Source organism: Coregonus clupeaformis, chromosome 31 (assembly GCF_020615455.1).
Source record: "Coregonus clupeaformis isolate EN_2021a chromosome 31, ASM2061545v1, whole genome shotgun sequence".
Taxonomy (NCBI): domain Eukaryota; kingdom Metazoa; phylum Chordata; class Actinopteri; order Salmoniformes; family Salmonidae; genus Coregonus; species Coregonus clupeaformis.
This window is the reverse complement of record NC_059222.1, coordinates 5,188,538-5,205,759: the sequence shown is the minus strand read 5'-3', so window position 1 is coordinate 5,205,759 and position 17,222 is coordinate 5,188,538. Positions and strand designations below refer to the sequence as shown.

The window sequence follows — 17,222 nt, the reverse complement described above, 5'->3', positions numbered from 1 at the left end:
CCTAGCTCTAGAAGAGCACCCCCTAATAGAGGGGGGGCTGATAGCGAAGGACCTGGGGCACATCCTTACTGTCCTGAAGTATCGGCTGGACCGATACAGAAGACTCCCTGTGGTCGCCACATGCCTCACCGGGGAGGAATACACGCGCCAGTGGCAGGAGAGGGGTGAGAAGGAGAGGGCCGGGGCAGAGGAGAAAGAGCGTCGGGCAGCCCTCAGAACACAGAGGGCACAGGAGAGGGCTGCCATGGATGAGACCATTGACGCCATCGCCTCTGCTGGACCCCCTGCTGGAACCACTCCTGACAGCTGCATCACCACTGCCAGTGCCTCCCAATGTGCAACACCTGTAGGAGCCGCCGGAGTCCCCAGCTGCAGAAGAAGGCCACATGCCTACTCTCCCGGCCACACCATCGTCGGCCCCTCAACCCCACCATTACAAACACCAGCTCCTCCAAGCCATCGTCGGCGGTTTTGTCCACCACCACCCCAATGCACACCACCCCCCATGTCTGTCACCACCAACACGGCCTCCTCTGGACCAACTGCCTCCTCCGTCTCCCCTGGTCACACCACCATAGCAGCATCGTCTGGTGTCCCTGCCCCCTGCAATTTGAATACCACCACCTCCACAGGTAAACACATGTTAAATTACGAAAAAATGACTGTTTGTTATCTGTTTTATAAAACAGCAATGTAAAAAAAAAGTATATATATCTTTATATATCTACAGTAAATAGCACCAGCCCTCAAGTCATCTCCGCCTCCTCCAAAACCTCTGCAGCTTCCTCCAGAGGTATTGATGTAAAAAAGTTGAAAAGGGTTTTCATGCAACATGCTCTGTCTAACACCACTTTTTCTCAAACTGCAGCACAGAAAAGGAAGAGAAAAGCTACACCGGTCACATCTGTCACACCACCCATGGCACCACTCTCAGGTACTTCATAATCGGTTTTTCTCGCTCTCTCAGTTGTATCAATTACTATTGTTGTTGAAGAACTTCTACATTTTGCAAAACCATATTAATCAATTTGTATTATTATTTAATTTTTTATAAAAGAAGACACCACCTGCTGTGCTCGCTGCGGGGAGCGTGATCCGCCTGCAAGCTCCTCTCAGGAGTGTAGATCCGAGGTGCCATGGGTGTGCTGTGACTTTTGCCAGCACTGGTTCCACTGCAGGTGTGTGCAGTGGGATCAAGAGGTAGCGGTGGAGCTGGATTTTTATTGTGATTTTTGTGACAATATGGGGATGGAGGTCGAGATTTAATTGTTTGTTTTGTTTGTGTTCATATGAAATTATTTATTTGTTCAAAAAAATAAATGTCTAAAATATAATATATATATTTATTGAACCCATCTTGTGTATTTCTTCCTTTACTTTCCAAGTGCACCTCTGCAACAAAAACTCCAGTGTTTTCATTGTTTTATGTTAATGCTATAACTGAAATTAAAGTGTATTTGATGTAAATTATTAATACTCATATTTCATTTGGTTACAACACTGAATATGTTGGTGAAGAACCATTTTTTAAGAGTCCACAAGAGGGCGCACCGGGCTACGCAATGAAAAGTTGACAGGCAAGTCACTTTTTACCGGAAGACTAGCCAACTAGTCAACTATCTAGTAAACACTTCGGGTACGTGGTTGGTGTCTCTTTTTTCAACAAAATTAAACGGATATATCTTGTAATTGAACAAAATAGTAAGGTGCCCAATAACTGGGGGCCGATACAGATAATACGGGACGTATTTTTTGCTTAACCGCTTATCAAAAGCAGATAACAGTAATATTTTCAAATGAAATGTCAAACTTGCTAATTGCTAAACCGTTAGCTAAAATTTTTACGACACCAATAATCACAAAACATTGAAGGCTTGATCACAAGATAACACTGTTGAAGGTAATATATTTCTTAAACGCTGTTGAATATGCCGATAATACGGGATTCTACGCTACATGTAATATTTTGGGTCAATCATAATGCATAATAAGCATCATCAACAGGGGGAACATATTGGGTGTACGCTGATAGGCTGTAGGAAAGAATATTCATTTACAAGAGCTGTTCACAGAAAATATAATTGGTCATAAGAAGGGCCTGAGATCAAAGTCAATATTCAGACCACTAGGGCTCAATGTTTTTAAATAGGATATCCAGTAGGCCTTCCTTTGTAGTAGTAGGATCTCGATGTTACCTCCTCTCCTTGGTAGAGCAACATGCTCAATGCCTGTGTATTTGAGGGAGGACATGGGATGGTTAGCTTCAACAAAGTGAGCTGCTACTGGATAGAAGGCACCAGGGAAAATATTTTTAAAGAATTCCAAGACTGTTCATCTAATAAAAGTAGAACACACCTGCATATCGTCACTTTAAGTGGGTATGTTCGAAATGGAGTTATCCCACGCGGACTACGTTGGCAAAAAGAGCCTTCATTTGGCCAACGCACGAAAGAGTTTTGTGAACGTTGGTGTGCTATACTTAACTGTTCACTGGAGCTGATGACTTTGATCATCGAAACCTCCATTGACAATTCACAGCAAGCTCTATGAGACGAGCTAAATTATCCTATCAAACTGGATGATCTCATTAAGAGTAACGCTGACCTTCAGACCAAGATTACGACGGAACTGAGGGAGTCCCTCTGTCAGACCATCTATCCACATACAGCGCTACCTCTGGCTCCTCTACCAACGGTGAGCGTTTTTTCTCCAACAGAGGGCGCGGACACTGGGGACAACGTCGAGGACAACACCCCCAGTACGTAAGACGGTTCGACTCACACGTCGGGGGAAGAAGAAATCCACTACCATCCCGCAATACCTACCAGTTGAGATCCAGGACGGCCCCCCAGTCCAACAGGAGCTAAATGTCTTCAACTTATCAAGTAAGACCCTGACACCAGCCCACCTTAGTGTTCTCAATGATGCTTATTATGCACTATTGTTGACCCAAAAGATTACATGTAACCATTTTCTTTAATGAAATTGGAAATATTTAAATATATAGGTGAAATTAAATGAAACAATAATGCATGTTGATGCTAATGTTATGATAATGCTAACAATGGCATAATATATTAAATATGCTGTGGGCTATTGTCTTTTAACAGTTTCGCTCAATTCATTCTGATCAACCTAGCAATTATGACACACCCCTCACTATTGTCCCATGGTTGCACTAATTGCACTGTTTTCTACATAACCTGGTTCAAGCATTCATGACATTACCCTGAAGAAGGCACAGTGACACCGAAATGTTGGTGGTTTTTTACCCAATAAATTACTGGGAGATTATACATATGGAGTGTGCAACTCTGTTTTTATAGCTTAATGAAAATGCTTTTAGAACACAATATTATATGTTTTTTTGTGTCGCACAAGCTTCAAGAGATGTGGCCGCAGCCATATTGAAACGTCACGGGAATGGTAGAGCGTCCGCGCGTCTACTTCACCGATGGTTTTTCGATCAAGAAGTGAATAAACTAAAAAGCTAAGACCACCAATCTGATATGGAAAAACAAAACACTAACAAGCATGTTAACTAGGGCTATGGCTGTCATTCAATTTTGTCAGCCGGTTATGGTCATGCAAATGACTGCCGGTCTCACGGTAATCTTTCATTAACATAATCATGTTTAGAATCTCCAGGGCGACACGCTTACGAGCTGCTGATGCGCGCCTTTCGAACATCTAGGCCACTACATAAAAAAATGTCTAATATATATATTTAATATACACCATAACAATAAATCCATAATTTTTTTAAGCAGGTCTAAAGAAGCATGCTACGAAGAAAATGCATTTCAGAAGAACGATATATGGAGTCGGCCTACCGTATATTATATGGTTATGCGCCATGCCATAGGCTGTTGGCTAGTTCATTTAGCGGACAAGATATGCTAATAAGTCCCGTGCCATTATTTTATATGATTTTATAGTAAGAAGAATATAATTGAACTTAACTAAATAAATATATAAATCATATTTTTCCCATTACGGAGCGAGTGCGCATATGAAGTGGCTATGTTGAGTATTAAAGTGATAATTAAAACAGGTTCTATGAGCTAGATTTATAGTTATTTGGCAGTAGTTGTGAATGACACAAACCTTAGAATGTCTAAGAAATCGAAACATGATGCGACTACATGCTATTGACTATTTGAAAAAGTCGCAAAAAAGCTTGCGCTCTTTTCCTTGCCTCAGGCTGCACATGCTGTTCTCTCATCAAGTGATCATATTTTCATCCATCAGACTATTCTCAATTTAATTTCGTTTTTACAAAGATGTAAAATTAGTTTCATTAAGAACGATCCATTATCAAATTGGCAGGAACAGCGGAAAAAAAGACGTCTTCCATACGCACGCGAATTGCGAATGGAGGCTGCATTCCCCTCAGTTCGTATTTCAAACATGCCAGATAGGCTTCTCTGTTTATATAGCGAAGCATGTGCTTAATATTAGCAGCTGAGAAATAAATAATAGTAGCAGCTGGGATCCTTTTCTTAGGCAACGCACCAAAACTCTGCTTTCACACAGGATTGCATATACAAACGTCTGGGCATATACAGTGAGGGGAAAAAAGTATTTTATCCCCTGCTGATTTTGTACGTTTGCCCACTGACAAAGAAATGATCAGTCTATAATTTTAATGGTAGGTTTATTTGAACAGTGAGAGAATAACAACAACAAAAATCCAGAAAAACGCATGTTATATATTGATTGAAAGGGGGTCAAAAATGTTATAAATTGATTCGCATTTTAATGAGGGAAATAAGTATTTGACCCCCTCTCAATCAGAAACATTTCTGGCACCAGGTGTCTTTTATTCAGGTAACGAGCTGAGATTAGGAGCACACTCTTAAAGGGAGTGCTCCTAATCTCAGCTTGTTACCTGTAAAAGACACCTGTCCACAGAAGCAATCAATCAGATTCCAAACTCTCTAACATGGCCAAGACCAAAGAGCTCTCCAAGGATGTCAGGGACAAGATTTTAGACCTACACAAGGCTGGAATGGGCTACAAGTCCATTGCCAAGCAGCTTGGTGAGAAGGTGACAAGAGTTGGTGCGATTATTCGCAAATGGAAGAAACACAAAAGAACTGTCAATCTCCCTCGGCCTGGGGCTCCATGCAAGATCTCACCTTGTGGAGTTGCAATGATCATGAGAACGGTGAGGAATCAGCCCAGAACTACACAGGAGGATCTTGTCAATGACCTCAAGGCAGCTGGGACCATAGACACCAAGAAAACAATTGGTAACACACTACGCCGTGAAGGACTGAAATCCTGCAGCGCCCGCAAGGTCCCCCTGCTCAAGAAAGCACATATACAGGCCCGTCTGAAGTTTGCCAATGAACATCTGAATGATTCAGAGGAGAACTGGTTGAAAGTGTTGTGGTCAGATGAGACCAAAATCGAGCTCTTTGGCATCAACTCAACTCGCCGTGATTGGAGGAGGAGGAATGCTGCCTATGACCCCAAGAACACCATCCCCACCGTCAAACATGGAGGTGGAAACATTATGCTTTGGGGGTGTTTTTCTGCTAAGGGGACAGGACAACTTCACCGCATCAAAGGGACGATGGACGGGGCCATGTACCGTCAAATCTTGGGTGAGAACCTCCTTTCCTCAGCCAGGGCATTGAAAATGGGTCGTGGATGGGTATTCCAGCATGACAATGACCCAAAACACATGGCCAAGGCAACAAAACAGTGGCTCAAGAAGAAGCACATTAAGGTCCTGGAGTGGCCTAGCCAGTCTCCAGACCTTAATCCCATAGAAAATCTGTGGAGGGAGCTGAAGGTTCGAGTTGCCAAACGTCAGGCTCGAATCCTTAATGACTTGGAGAAGATCTGCAAAGAGGAGAGGGACAAAATCCCTCCTGAGATGTGTGCAAACCTGGTGGCCAACTACAAGAAACGTCTGACCTCTGTGATTGCCAACAAGGGTTTTGCCACCAAGTACTAAGTCATGTTTGCAGAGGGGTCAAATACTTACTTCCGTCATTAAAATGCAAATCAATTTATAACATTTTTGACATGCGTTTTTCTGGATTTTGTTGTTGTTATACTGTCTCTCACTGTTCAAATAAACGTACCATTAAAATTATAGAATGATCATGTCTTTGTCAGTGGGCAAACGTACAAAATCAGCAGGGGATCAAATACTTTTTTCCCCTCACTGTAACACTTATATATCGTCACAATCAACCACTGAGGAGCATGCAGCCTCTCGCTGCGCGACAGGTGATATTCTGCCCTAACACTGTATAACATGGCTCTCCAACCATGTTCCTGCAGCTACCCATTTGGGAAACAAAGTGAAATCTGTTCATTAACATCGATAGTAACATGTTTTCACAACAAAATAATAAATTAAAACTGTTGACAGCCCCTCTCTCTGCGTGCTCGAGGAAGTAATGAAGGAGAGAGAAGATGGAAACGCACGGTGGTGAGATATTCTGTAGCGAATGGTAATGTCTCAGCCTACTAATTATGAAAATATAAAAAATGCCCTATTACTAGGCTATTCAAAAACAAATTCACTATAATTGAAGGCCAACTTGGTAAGCCACCCTGCACAATCGATGAACCAACAGCATTACCTAGGCCTATATGTTCTCTCACAGACTCGTGGATAGAACGTTTAAAGTGTAGCATAAGTTAACCAGTCCATCAAGTATGCATAATAATACAGTCCACCCTCAAAAGGTGATTACTAGCCGCGTACTCAGAGCATGGCCCATTATCAGCAACCATCAGTCCTGTGTTCCAATGGCACGTTGTGTTTGCTAATCCAAGTTTATAATTTTAAAAGGCTAATTGATCATTAGAAAACCCTTTTGCAATTATGTTAGCACAGCTGAAAACGGTTGTGCTGATTAAATAAGCAATAAAACTGGCCTTCTTGAGACTAGTTGAGTATCTGGAGCATCAGCAATTGTGGGTTCGATTACATGCTCAAGATGGCCAGAAACAAATAACTTTCTTCTGAAAATCATCAGTCTATTCTTGTTCTGAGAAATGAAGGCTATTCCATGCGAGAAATTGCCAAGAAACTGAAGATCTCGTACAACGCTGCGTACTACTCCCTTCACAGAACAGTGCAAACTGTCTCTAACCAGAATAGAAAGAGGAGTGGGAGGCCCCGGTGCACAACTGAGCAAGAGGACAAATACATTAGAGTGTGTAGTTTTAGAAACAGACGCCTCACAGGTCCTCAACTGGCAGCTTCATTAAAGCTCTCAACCTATAACCTATATACTTATTATGGACACAGTATGCTTTATATTAGTTATCTTGTTGTTATTAGTTGTTGTTAGTTGTTATTAGTCCCATCCTTCAGCTCCATTCAACACATCCCATCTATCTCCTAACACCATCCATATTGGATTTATATATTTTTCAACTGTACTGTGAATGTTTCACAAAAGTTCTGAACCCTTCTATTATCATTGTTTCTACAGATTGTAAATCTAAAATAAAAAACAATTCTGAAAGTATTATTATATTATTGATCGATTGACTATGACTTTTCAGATCACCCAGTAGTGCTATCTGCAGGGTAAGCTCCAGGTAAATATTGCAATCCTTCAGCCATTCCTGGACCAGTGACCAAAAATAAGCTACAAATAGAAAGTACCAAAACAAATGATTATTTCTCTTCGCAGCAAAATCTGCAGAGCTGGGTAGATTGTATCCCCTATATAAATAACATTCTATTGGTATCAAAATGTGTATATAATAATTTAAATTGAATCCATTTTTGTGGTAATGCTGCAATTATTTGGTCGTAATTTTGAGTAGAGCAGACATTTCCATTTGTTAGCTGCTGTTATGTGCGACACAACTCCATATAATTTACAAAGAATACCTTTTTTTTTTTTTTTAACATAATGGTTTATTATCAATTAGTATATTTGAGTTTTACCACAATATTTGTTGCATTATTTGTTCTGTCGTTTCTGGAGGATTAAATTGAAATTGCAACCAACTTTCTATGGCTTGTTTTAGAAATAGTGATATTTGGGAGATTATTTCCTTTTCAAATAACTGAAAGTGAAAGGTTGTAATCTGAATAAAGGGAAAAAGGCCATTCTTGAACATGGGGTGAGACAATCTTACTAATTTGCTAGAGAACCAGTCGGATTTAAGTATAACTTTTGTATGACTGAAGCTTTTAGGTCTAATGCTTTAATATTTAATCATTTCTGTCCTCCGAAATCATATTCATTATATAAATAGGCCTGTTTAATTTTGTCTGGCTTGCCGTTCCAAATAAAATGGAATATATTTTTTCTGAAATTTTTAAACAATGTTCACTAGGCGTAGGTAAATTGGGATAATAGTAAAGCGTTAATCAGGGTGGTTTTTCCACAAATAGACAGGTATTTAACCTTTCCATGGTAGCAAGATCTTATCTATTTTTGCTAACTTTCTATTCAAATGTATTGGAGTGAGATCATTTATTTCATTTGGGTTATGTATTCTGAGTATATCCACATCACCATCAGACCATGTTATTGGTAAACTACATGGACATTTTATTTTTTAGTGATCCAATATGTAATATAGTACATTTATCATAATTTGGTTGTAATCCAGAGAGTTAGAAAATGTATCTAGATATTTTATGAGGCTGTGGAGGAATTCAAGTTGTGGATTTAAAAGAAAACATGAATCATCAGCGTACAATGACACCTTTTTAAGCCCTGGATTTCTAATTCCTTGATATTATTGTTGGATCTGATTTTAATAGCTAACATTTCGATGGCCATAATAAATAGATATGCCGATAGTGGACAACCTTGTTTTACTCCTCTTGACAGTTTAAAACATTCTGAGAAATAGCCATTATTTACTATTTTACACCTAGGGTTACTATACATGATTTTAACCCATTTTATAAGAGATTCTCCAAAATTGAAATGCTCCAGACATTTATATATAAACTCCAGTCGTACTTGTTCAAATGCCTTTTCAAAGTCTGCTATGAATAGCAGGCCTGGTTTCCCAGATTTTTCAGTGTTCCATTGTTTCCAGTACTTGCCTTATATTATCTCCAATGTATCGTCCATGTAAAAAACCTGTCTGATTAGAATGAATAATGTCAGACAATATTTTTTTAATTCTATGCGCTATACATTTTGCATCACAGCACTGAAGTGTAAATTTACTGGATCTTTATATTTCCCACTTGTATCCTGTTTCAGTAATAATGAAATCAGACCTTCTTCTTGAGTGTCTGACAATCTACCATTTACATAGGAGTGGTTAAAACATGCTAATAACGGTCCTCTTAGTATATCAAAAAAGGTTTGGTATACCTCGACTGGTATGCAATCCAACCCTGGAGTTTTCCCGGACTTAAAGTCTTTAATTGCATCCAGAAGTTCCTCCTCTGTAATTTAACCTTCACATGAGTCTTTGTTTGGCTGTTAATTTTACATTATCAATTGGGAAAAAATCCCTACAGTTAGCTTCAGTTAGAAGAGATGGAGGCAACTGAAATGAAAACATATGCTTAAAGTACTTTTATTCCTCCTTCAAAATATCATTTGGTGAATCATGGTGACTGTAATTTGTAACCAGTTTCAGTAAATTATTTTTGGTAGCATTTCGATGTTGAATATTAAAAAATAATTTGGTGCATTTTTCCCCATATTCCATCCAGTTTGCTTTATTTTTTATAATATATTACACTTAAGTTTCTCCATTTATTTTTGTTTTTCCTGTAATTTATTCTGAGCCGCTATGTTACAGCTTTTATTGCTATCCATCTGTTATGTTAGAACTATTTCCTTTGTTAGTATGGAATCTTTTGACCTAAATTGCTTTTGTTTTCGAGATGAGTACTGAATTGCATGGCCTCTAAAGGCACATCTAAAAAAGTGTCCCATACAATAAGGGGATTTGCTGTACCTATGTTATGTCGGAAAAAAACAGTTATCAATTCCTCTGTCCTAGTTAAAAACAAGTTATCATCCAATAGGCTTTGATTAAATTTCCAATATCCTCGCCCACGTGGAAATTCAGTAAGAGTAATGTATATGCCAATTATATGATGGTCCGACCGCATTCTGTCCCCATCAACACTTTTTAAACTTTTGGCGCCAACGAGAATGACATAAGAAAGAAGTCAAGATGACTCGCTTGATTGAGTCTCCGCCATGTGTATCTCACTAGGTCAGGATATTTAAGCCTCCATATACAGTGGGGAGAACAAGTATTTGATACACTGCTGATTTTGCAGGTTTTCCTACTTACAAAGCATGTAGAGGTCTGTAATTTTTATCATAGGTACACTTCAACTGTGAGTGACGGAATCTAAAACAAAAATCCAGAAAATCACATTGTATGATTTTTAAGTAATTAATTTGCATTTTATTGCATGACATAAGTATTTGATACATCAGAAAAGCAGAACTTAATATTTGGTACAGCAACCTTTGTTTGCAATTACAGAGATCATACGTTTCCTGTAGTTCTTGACCAGGTCTGCACACATTGCAGCAGGGATTTTGGCCCACTCCTCCATACAGACCTTCTCCAGATCCTTCAGGTTTCGGGGCTGTCACTGGGCAATACGGACTTTCAGCTCCCTCCAAAGATTTTCTATTGGGTTCAGGTCTGGAGACTGGCTAGGCCACTCCAGGACCTTGAGATGCTTCTTACGGAGCCACTCCTTAGTTGTCCTGGATGTGTGTTTCGGGTCGTTGTCATGCTGGAAGACCCAGCCACGACCCATCTTCAATGCTCTTACTGAGGGAAGGAGGTTGTTGGCCAAGATCTCGCGATACATGGCCCCATCCATCCTCCCCTCAATACGGTGCAGTCGTCCTGTCCCCTTTGCAGAAAAGCATCCCCAAAGAATGATGTTTCCACCTCCATGCTTCACGGTTGGGATGGTGTTCTTGGAGTTGTACTCATCCTTCTTCTTCCTCCAAACACGGCGAGTGGAGTTTAGACCAAAAATCTATATTTTTGTCTCATCAGACCACATGACCTTCTCCCATTCCTCCTCTGGATCATCCAGATGGTCATTGGCAAACTTCAGATGGGCCTGGACATGCGCTGGCTTGAGCAGGGGGACCTTGCGTGCGCTGCAGGATTTTAATCCATGACGGCGTAGTGTGTTACTAATGGTTTTCTTTGAGACTGTGGTCCCAGCTCTCTTCAGGTCATTGACCAGGTCCTGCCGTGTAGTTCTGGGCTGATCCCTCACCTTCCTCATGATCATTGATGCCCCACGAGGTGAGATCTTGCATGGAGCCCCAGACCGAGGGTGATTGACCGTCATCTTGAACTTCTTCCATTTTCTAATAATTGCGCCAACAGTTGTTGCCTTCTCACCAAGCTACTTGCCTATTGTCCTGTAGCCCATCCCAGCCTTGTGCAGGTCTACAATTTTATCCCTGATGTCCTTACACAGCTCTCTGGTCTTGGCCATTGTGGAGAGGTTGTAGTCTGTTTGATTGAGTGTGTGGACAGGTGTCTTTTATACAGGTAACAAGTTCAAACAGGTGCAGTTAATACAGGTAATGAGTGGAGAACAGGAGGGCTTCTTAAAGAAAAACTAACAGGTCTGTGAGAGCCGGAATTCTTACTGGTTGGTAGGTGATCAAATACTTATGTCATGCAATAAAATGCGAATTAATTACATAAAAATCATACAATGTGATTTTCTGGATTATTGTTTTAGATTCCGTCTCCCACAGTTGAAGTGTACCTATGATAAAAGTTACAGAGATCTACATGCTTTGTAAGTAGGAAAACCTGCAAAATTGGCAGTGTATCAAATACTTGTTCTCCCCACTGTATCTACTAGTTCTAATGTATCCATGACATTCATGATTTCCTTAAGAGCATGAGGGTGATAGTTTGTAGTGTGATTTCCTTTACGGTCCATTGTGCTATTTAAAACAGTTTTATAATCTCCCACCACAATAATATAGTATTGTATTGCTTGCAGGGTTGATAATTTATTATATATATAGTCAAAGAAGTGTGGATCATCATTATTTGGTCCGTAAAGGTTAATGAGCCATATCTGTTTATGGTCCAATAACATATTTAAAATCATCCATCTACCTTGCAGATCAGTTTGGACAATTTGCACATTTGGATCGAAATTATTGTTAATTAATATCATCACCCCTTTTGAGTTTCTTTGCCCATTGGAGAAGTATATCCCCCCCCCCCCCAGTCCTTTTCCCACAAAACTTCATCTAGAATTGTTGAATGAGTTTCCTGTAAACTATAGATATTATATTCCTTCTCTTTGAGCCATGTAAATATTGTTCTTCTTTTGTTATTATCTGTTAAGCCATTACAATTATAACTGGCTATACTTATTTCACCACTTACCATATTGAGATACAAGTTTCTATTCTATTTATCATAATATCTTTATTTGTAAATTTACCAATAAAAAAATACCATAGTGATTGAGTGTCAATATAGCTGTCCATATAAGCTATGGCGTCTGTCTGGCCACTCTACTGTAAAGGCCTGATTGGTGTAGTGCTGCAGAGAAGGTTGTTCTTCTGGAAGGTTCTCCCATCTCCACAGAGGAACTCTGTCAGTGACCATCGGGTTCTTGGTCACCTCCCTGACCAAGGCCCTTCTCCCCCTATTTGTATTTATTACGGATACCCATTAGCTGATGCCAAGGCAGCAGCTACTCTTCCTGGGGTCCAGCAAAATTAAGGCAGTTATACAATTTTAAAAACATTACAATACATTCACAGATTTCACAACACTCAGGCCCCTACTCCACCACTACCACATATCTACAATACAAAATCCATGTTATCGTGTGTCTATGTTTGTTGCTTCACAGTCCCTGCTGTTCCATAAGGTGTATTTTTATCTGTTTTTTTAAATATAATTTTACTGCTTGCATCAGTTACTTGATGTGGAATAGAGTTCCATGTAGTCATGGCTCTGTGTAGTACTGCGCGCCTCCCATAGTCTGTTCTGGACTTGGGGACTGTGAAGAGACCTCTGGTGGCATGTCTTCTGGGGTATGCATGGGGTGTTCAAACAGACAGCTTGGTGCATTCAACATGTCAATACCTCTCACAAATACAAGTAGTGATGAAGTCAATCTCTCCTCCACTTTGAGCCAGGAGAGATTGACATGCATATTATTCATGTTAGCTCTGTGTGTACATCTAAGAGCCAGCCGTGCTGTCTTGTTCTGAGCCAATTGCTATTTTCCTAAGTCCCATTTTGTGGCACCTGACCACACGACTGAACAGTAATCCAGGTGCGACAAAACTAGGCCCTGTAGGACCTGCCTTGTTGATACTGTTGTATCAATATGTTTTGACCATGACAGTTTACAATCCAAGCAGTTTAGTGACCTCAACTTGCTCAATTTCCACATTATTTATTACAAGATTGATATGACGTGTTAATACAGGGTTTTAGGAATGAGGTCAATCCATTAGTATGTGTCACTCTTGGTGCCACAGAGTCTGGATGCCAGGTGGTCTGGGGGGCCACTGGTGTTAATCTTAGAATGAGTATGTGATGGAATGTCCTGACTGGAGTGCACTCTGGGCGTTCATAATTCAGAGCATTGTCAGATTGTCCGTTTGTAAATTCAGAGCGCACACTGGACGCTCTGGCCAAGGAGTAGGGCTGATTTGAGCATTCTGACCTTACAACGGCAGTCAAGCACCCAAGCGAACTTGCTAGCTACTTCCAGACACAAATGAGAAAACACCTCACTCTGACCATTTTAGTCGCCCTAGCAGAGCTGGTTAGGCTGTTTTCATGTTATCCAGAGCGTTGGTGACTAAATGTGCTGCTGTTAACAATTTAATTACGCTTTTTTGCCGAGGTTTACTGACACCGGCCATACTCAACGGGTGTTGAGCATTCGTAAATTTGTCAGTTATTCTGCGCTCTGGTGTAAATTATGCTAACAAGCACTCTGGCACTCCAGATTGAATTTAAGAACACACCCAAAGTCGTAAAATGTCTAGCTAGCAATTTGTTATGCTAACAAGCTAGCAAGGAGGTTGCATAGCAACAGCATCAACTTCCGGTAGACAGGCGAAGCGCTAGTACGCTCAACTGAAAGGACACCATTTGTTTACAGTATACTAAAATGAACTATTAGTATATAGTATGTTAGTATGGGTATTCGAACACAGCTCTAGTTAAGCTGCAGCTCCCACAGAACAGAGCGGTACGTCATGCTCTTCATTGTAATCAGAGGGCTAATATAAATACTATGCATGCCAGTCTCTCTTGGCAAAGAGTTGAGGAGAGACGGACTGCATCACTTATTTTTATAAGAAACATTAACGTGTTGAAAATTCCAAATTGTTTGCATAGTCTACTTACACATAGCTCTGACAGACACAATTTCCCCACCAGACATGCCACCAGGTCCCCAAATCCAGAACAAATTCAATAAAGCGCACAGTATTATATAGAGCCATTATTGCATGGAACTCCCATCTCATATTGCTCAAATGAACAGCAAACCTGGTTAAAAAAAAAACAGATAAAGCAACACCTCACGGCACATCGCCTCTCCCCTATTTGACCTAGATAGTATGTGTGTTTGTATTGATATGTAGGCTACGTGTGCCTTTTTAAAATTTATGTAGTTCTGTCCTTGAGCTGTTATAGTCTATTAATGTTCTGTATTATGTCATGTTTCATGTTTTGTGTGGACCCCAGGAAGAGTAGCTGCTGCTTTCGCAACAGCTAATGGGGATCCTAATAAAATACCAAATTCGCCGTTGGGCGTTTGTACTCTGGCGCTAATGTCTCTTTCTCGTCACTAAATAAATGAGATCAATGGATGAATGGGTGATCGAAGCTGATAATTACACGTGACATGATTGAATTTGAATGAACTGAATGATGAGGATGAGGGTGAAGAGGTTGATTTAATTTGAATGATGAGGGTGAAATATTTTGTAACTAAACAAAAAGGCTGAAGCATGATGTTGCCCATGCATTTACCCCATTGGGTTAATCATTAGCTGCTAGATCACTAACTCTAAACATGATCTTGTTACTAGTTAGCAACGTATTGATGACTAATCTTAATGCTAAATGAGTACAGCAGAAACACTGGCGTACAGGTTGGCAGGTCTGACTTCTAGTTACCATGAGATGATTCTGTCCAGGCTCCTTCACCCTGCTCCTTGGTGGTGGCCTCTTCGTCCTGATGGTTGGCAGGCAAGGCATAACCAGTGGCGACCAGCATCTCGGCCACATTGCCCTGGGGGTCGCTGGCCTCGTCGATCATGGCCACCAGCGCCATACCCTCCCGCTCGCCCAGGATCTCTACCCGCAGGAATCGGTTACACACCATCCGCCTGAGCATCAGCACAGTCTCCTCTGACCAGGCCTCTGCCGTGGGACGCACTCCTATAGGGGGAGGGGTGGGATTGTGTGTGTGTAACAGGCAATTAAAAAAAGTTAGAGTTTGTAAGTGATCAGGTTAAACTACCACTATCCCTAAAACACAATTTAATGCACTGGAGATTCCTGAGTTTGAGACAAAAAGTACAGAATCAAAAGGCATGAAATGGCAATGCATTTCTTTATTGCTATAATTTAGTTAGTTATTGACACCTTGGCCAAATGGAATGACACATGAATAGAGGATGTCAGAAAAGCAGAAATTCGAGATGAATCAATATATTGACTTGAATGTGTAATAGGTCATACCTGCCAGGGCACAAGGGATGGCCTGCATTGGCAGGGCTAGGAGTTCAGAGGTGATGGAACGCAGGCGACTCAGCTCCACCTCCTCCGAGTTGCCAAAGTCAATGTAGCCCACACACACCTTCTCTTCAGAGGAGTAGGCCAGCACTTTGGCCCTGTACCACTGGTTGTCCTCTAGGAGGGTACAGTGAGTGAGAGAGAGAGATCACTACCAACAGCGATGAGATCCTTGGCAGGCAAAGCTCCACAAAATTCCTCAACCCGGTCAAGATTGAGATCACAACAGAGAGCTCATCGTGTGTCCATTTTCTGAGTGTGTATGTGTCCTGAGTCAATGTGAGTACTCTTGCCTGACACAGAATAAGTGTGTGTGTGTCCTTACCATAGAATAGGGAGCAGCACACTGTGCCAGGGGCAGGTCTGAAGTTCTGGCTGGCTGGGGCCTGAGAACAGTGCTCCCTCAGTTTCAGATGAAGCTCCTGGATCACACCTGCACAGACACACAACACTCAGCGCCCACGATACAAGAGACTGAATTACCTCCACTAGGTTGTTCAATTCACTAGGGCACATTACAGCAAAACAGATTTTTTATATTTTTTATTAGTACCTCCCCGTTTCAAAATGTGTTGTCCTGTTTTGAGCCAACTGAAAACGACCCAGATACACACAAAAGTATGTGGACACACGTTCCAATTAGCAGATTTGGCGATTTCAGCCACACCCGTTGCTGACAGGTGTATAAAATCAAGAACATAGCCATGCAATCGTCCATAGACAAACATTGGCTCAACGTGGCACTTCCCAACAAGCCAGTTCGGCAAATTTCTGCCCTGGTCAACTGTAAGTGCTGTTATTGTGGAAACGCCCATGACAATGCCCCCGTGCACAAAGCGAGGTCCATACAGAAATGGTTTGTCGAGATCGGTGTGGAAGAACATGACTGGCCTGTCAACAAATATTGTATTAAAACAGCACTCTGTAGGGTAGCACCATGGTGTAGCCAGAGGACAGCTAGTTTCCGTCCTCCTCTGGGTACATTGACTTCAATACAAAACCTAGGAGGCTGAAGGTTCTCACCCACTTCCATACACTCAACACATTAATTATGACAACTTCCAGAGGACGTCCTTAAACCTATCAGAGCTCTCGCAACATGAACTGACATGTTGTCCACCCAATCAAAAGATCAGAGAATTAATCTAGTACTGAAAGCATAATCTACAGCTAGCTAGCACCGCAGTGCATAAAATGTGGTTAACCCAAGGAGAGATAGAAAGACAACAGTTTTTAACAAATTAAAAGTATTCAAAAATGAAGGAGAAGCAAAGGAGAGGTCTTTTTTTTCACTGTAACTTTTTTTAGCTAGCGAATGCAGCTAGGTAGTTTAGCCTACTCAAACACCCGGTTCAAACAGAGAGGGATGCCAAGTTAGCTAGCTGGCTATCCAACACTGGAACTTTTCAAAGTCACGGTAAGCTTTTGGTTTTATTAATTTATTGTCAACGGGGCCCACCAGTGTA

At 41.0% G+C, this 17,222-nt stretch overlaps 1 protein-coding gene across 5 annotated transcripts in view; it reads right to left on the bottom strand.

Annotated features, from left to right (window-relative positions):
* The window catches only part of tdrd1 (tudor domain containing 1), a 135,969-nt gene that overhangs the window by 78,727 nt on the left and 40,020 nt on the right, over positions 1 to 17,222 (bottom strand). For all 5 annotated transcript variants that reach the window (XM_041858274.2, XM_041858275.2, XM_041858276.2 and 2 more), the window contains exons 13-15: positions 16,082 to 16,189; positions 15,703 to 15,873; positions 15,136 to 15,399 (exon numbers count right to left, since the gene is read on the bottom strand). In XM_041858274.2, coding sequence (XP_041714208.2) covers positions 15,136 to 15,399; positions 15,703 to 15,873; positions 16,082 to 16,189 — 543 coding nt within the window. The remainder of the gene's footprint in view (positions 1 to 15,135; positions 15,400 to 15,702; positions 15,874 to 16,081; positions 16,190 to 17,222) is intronic.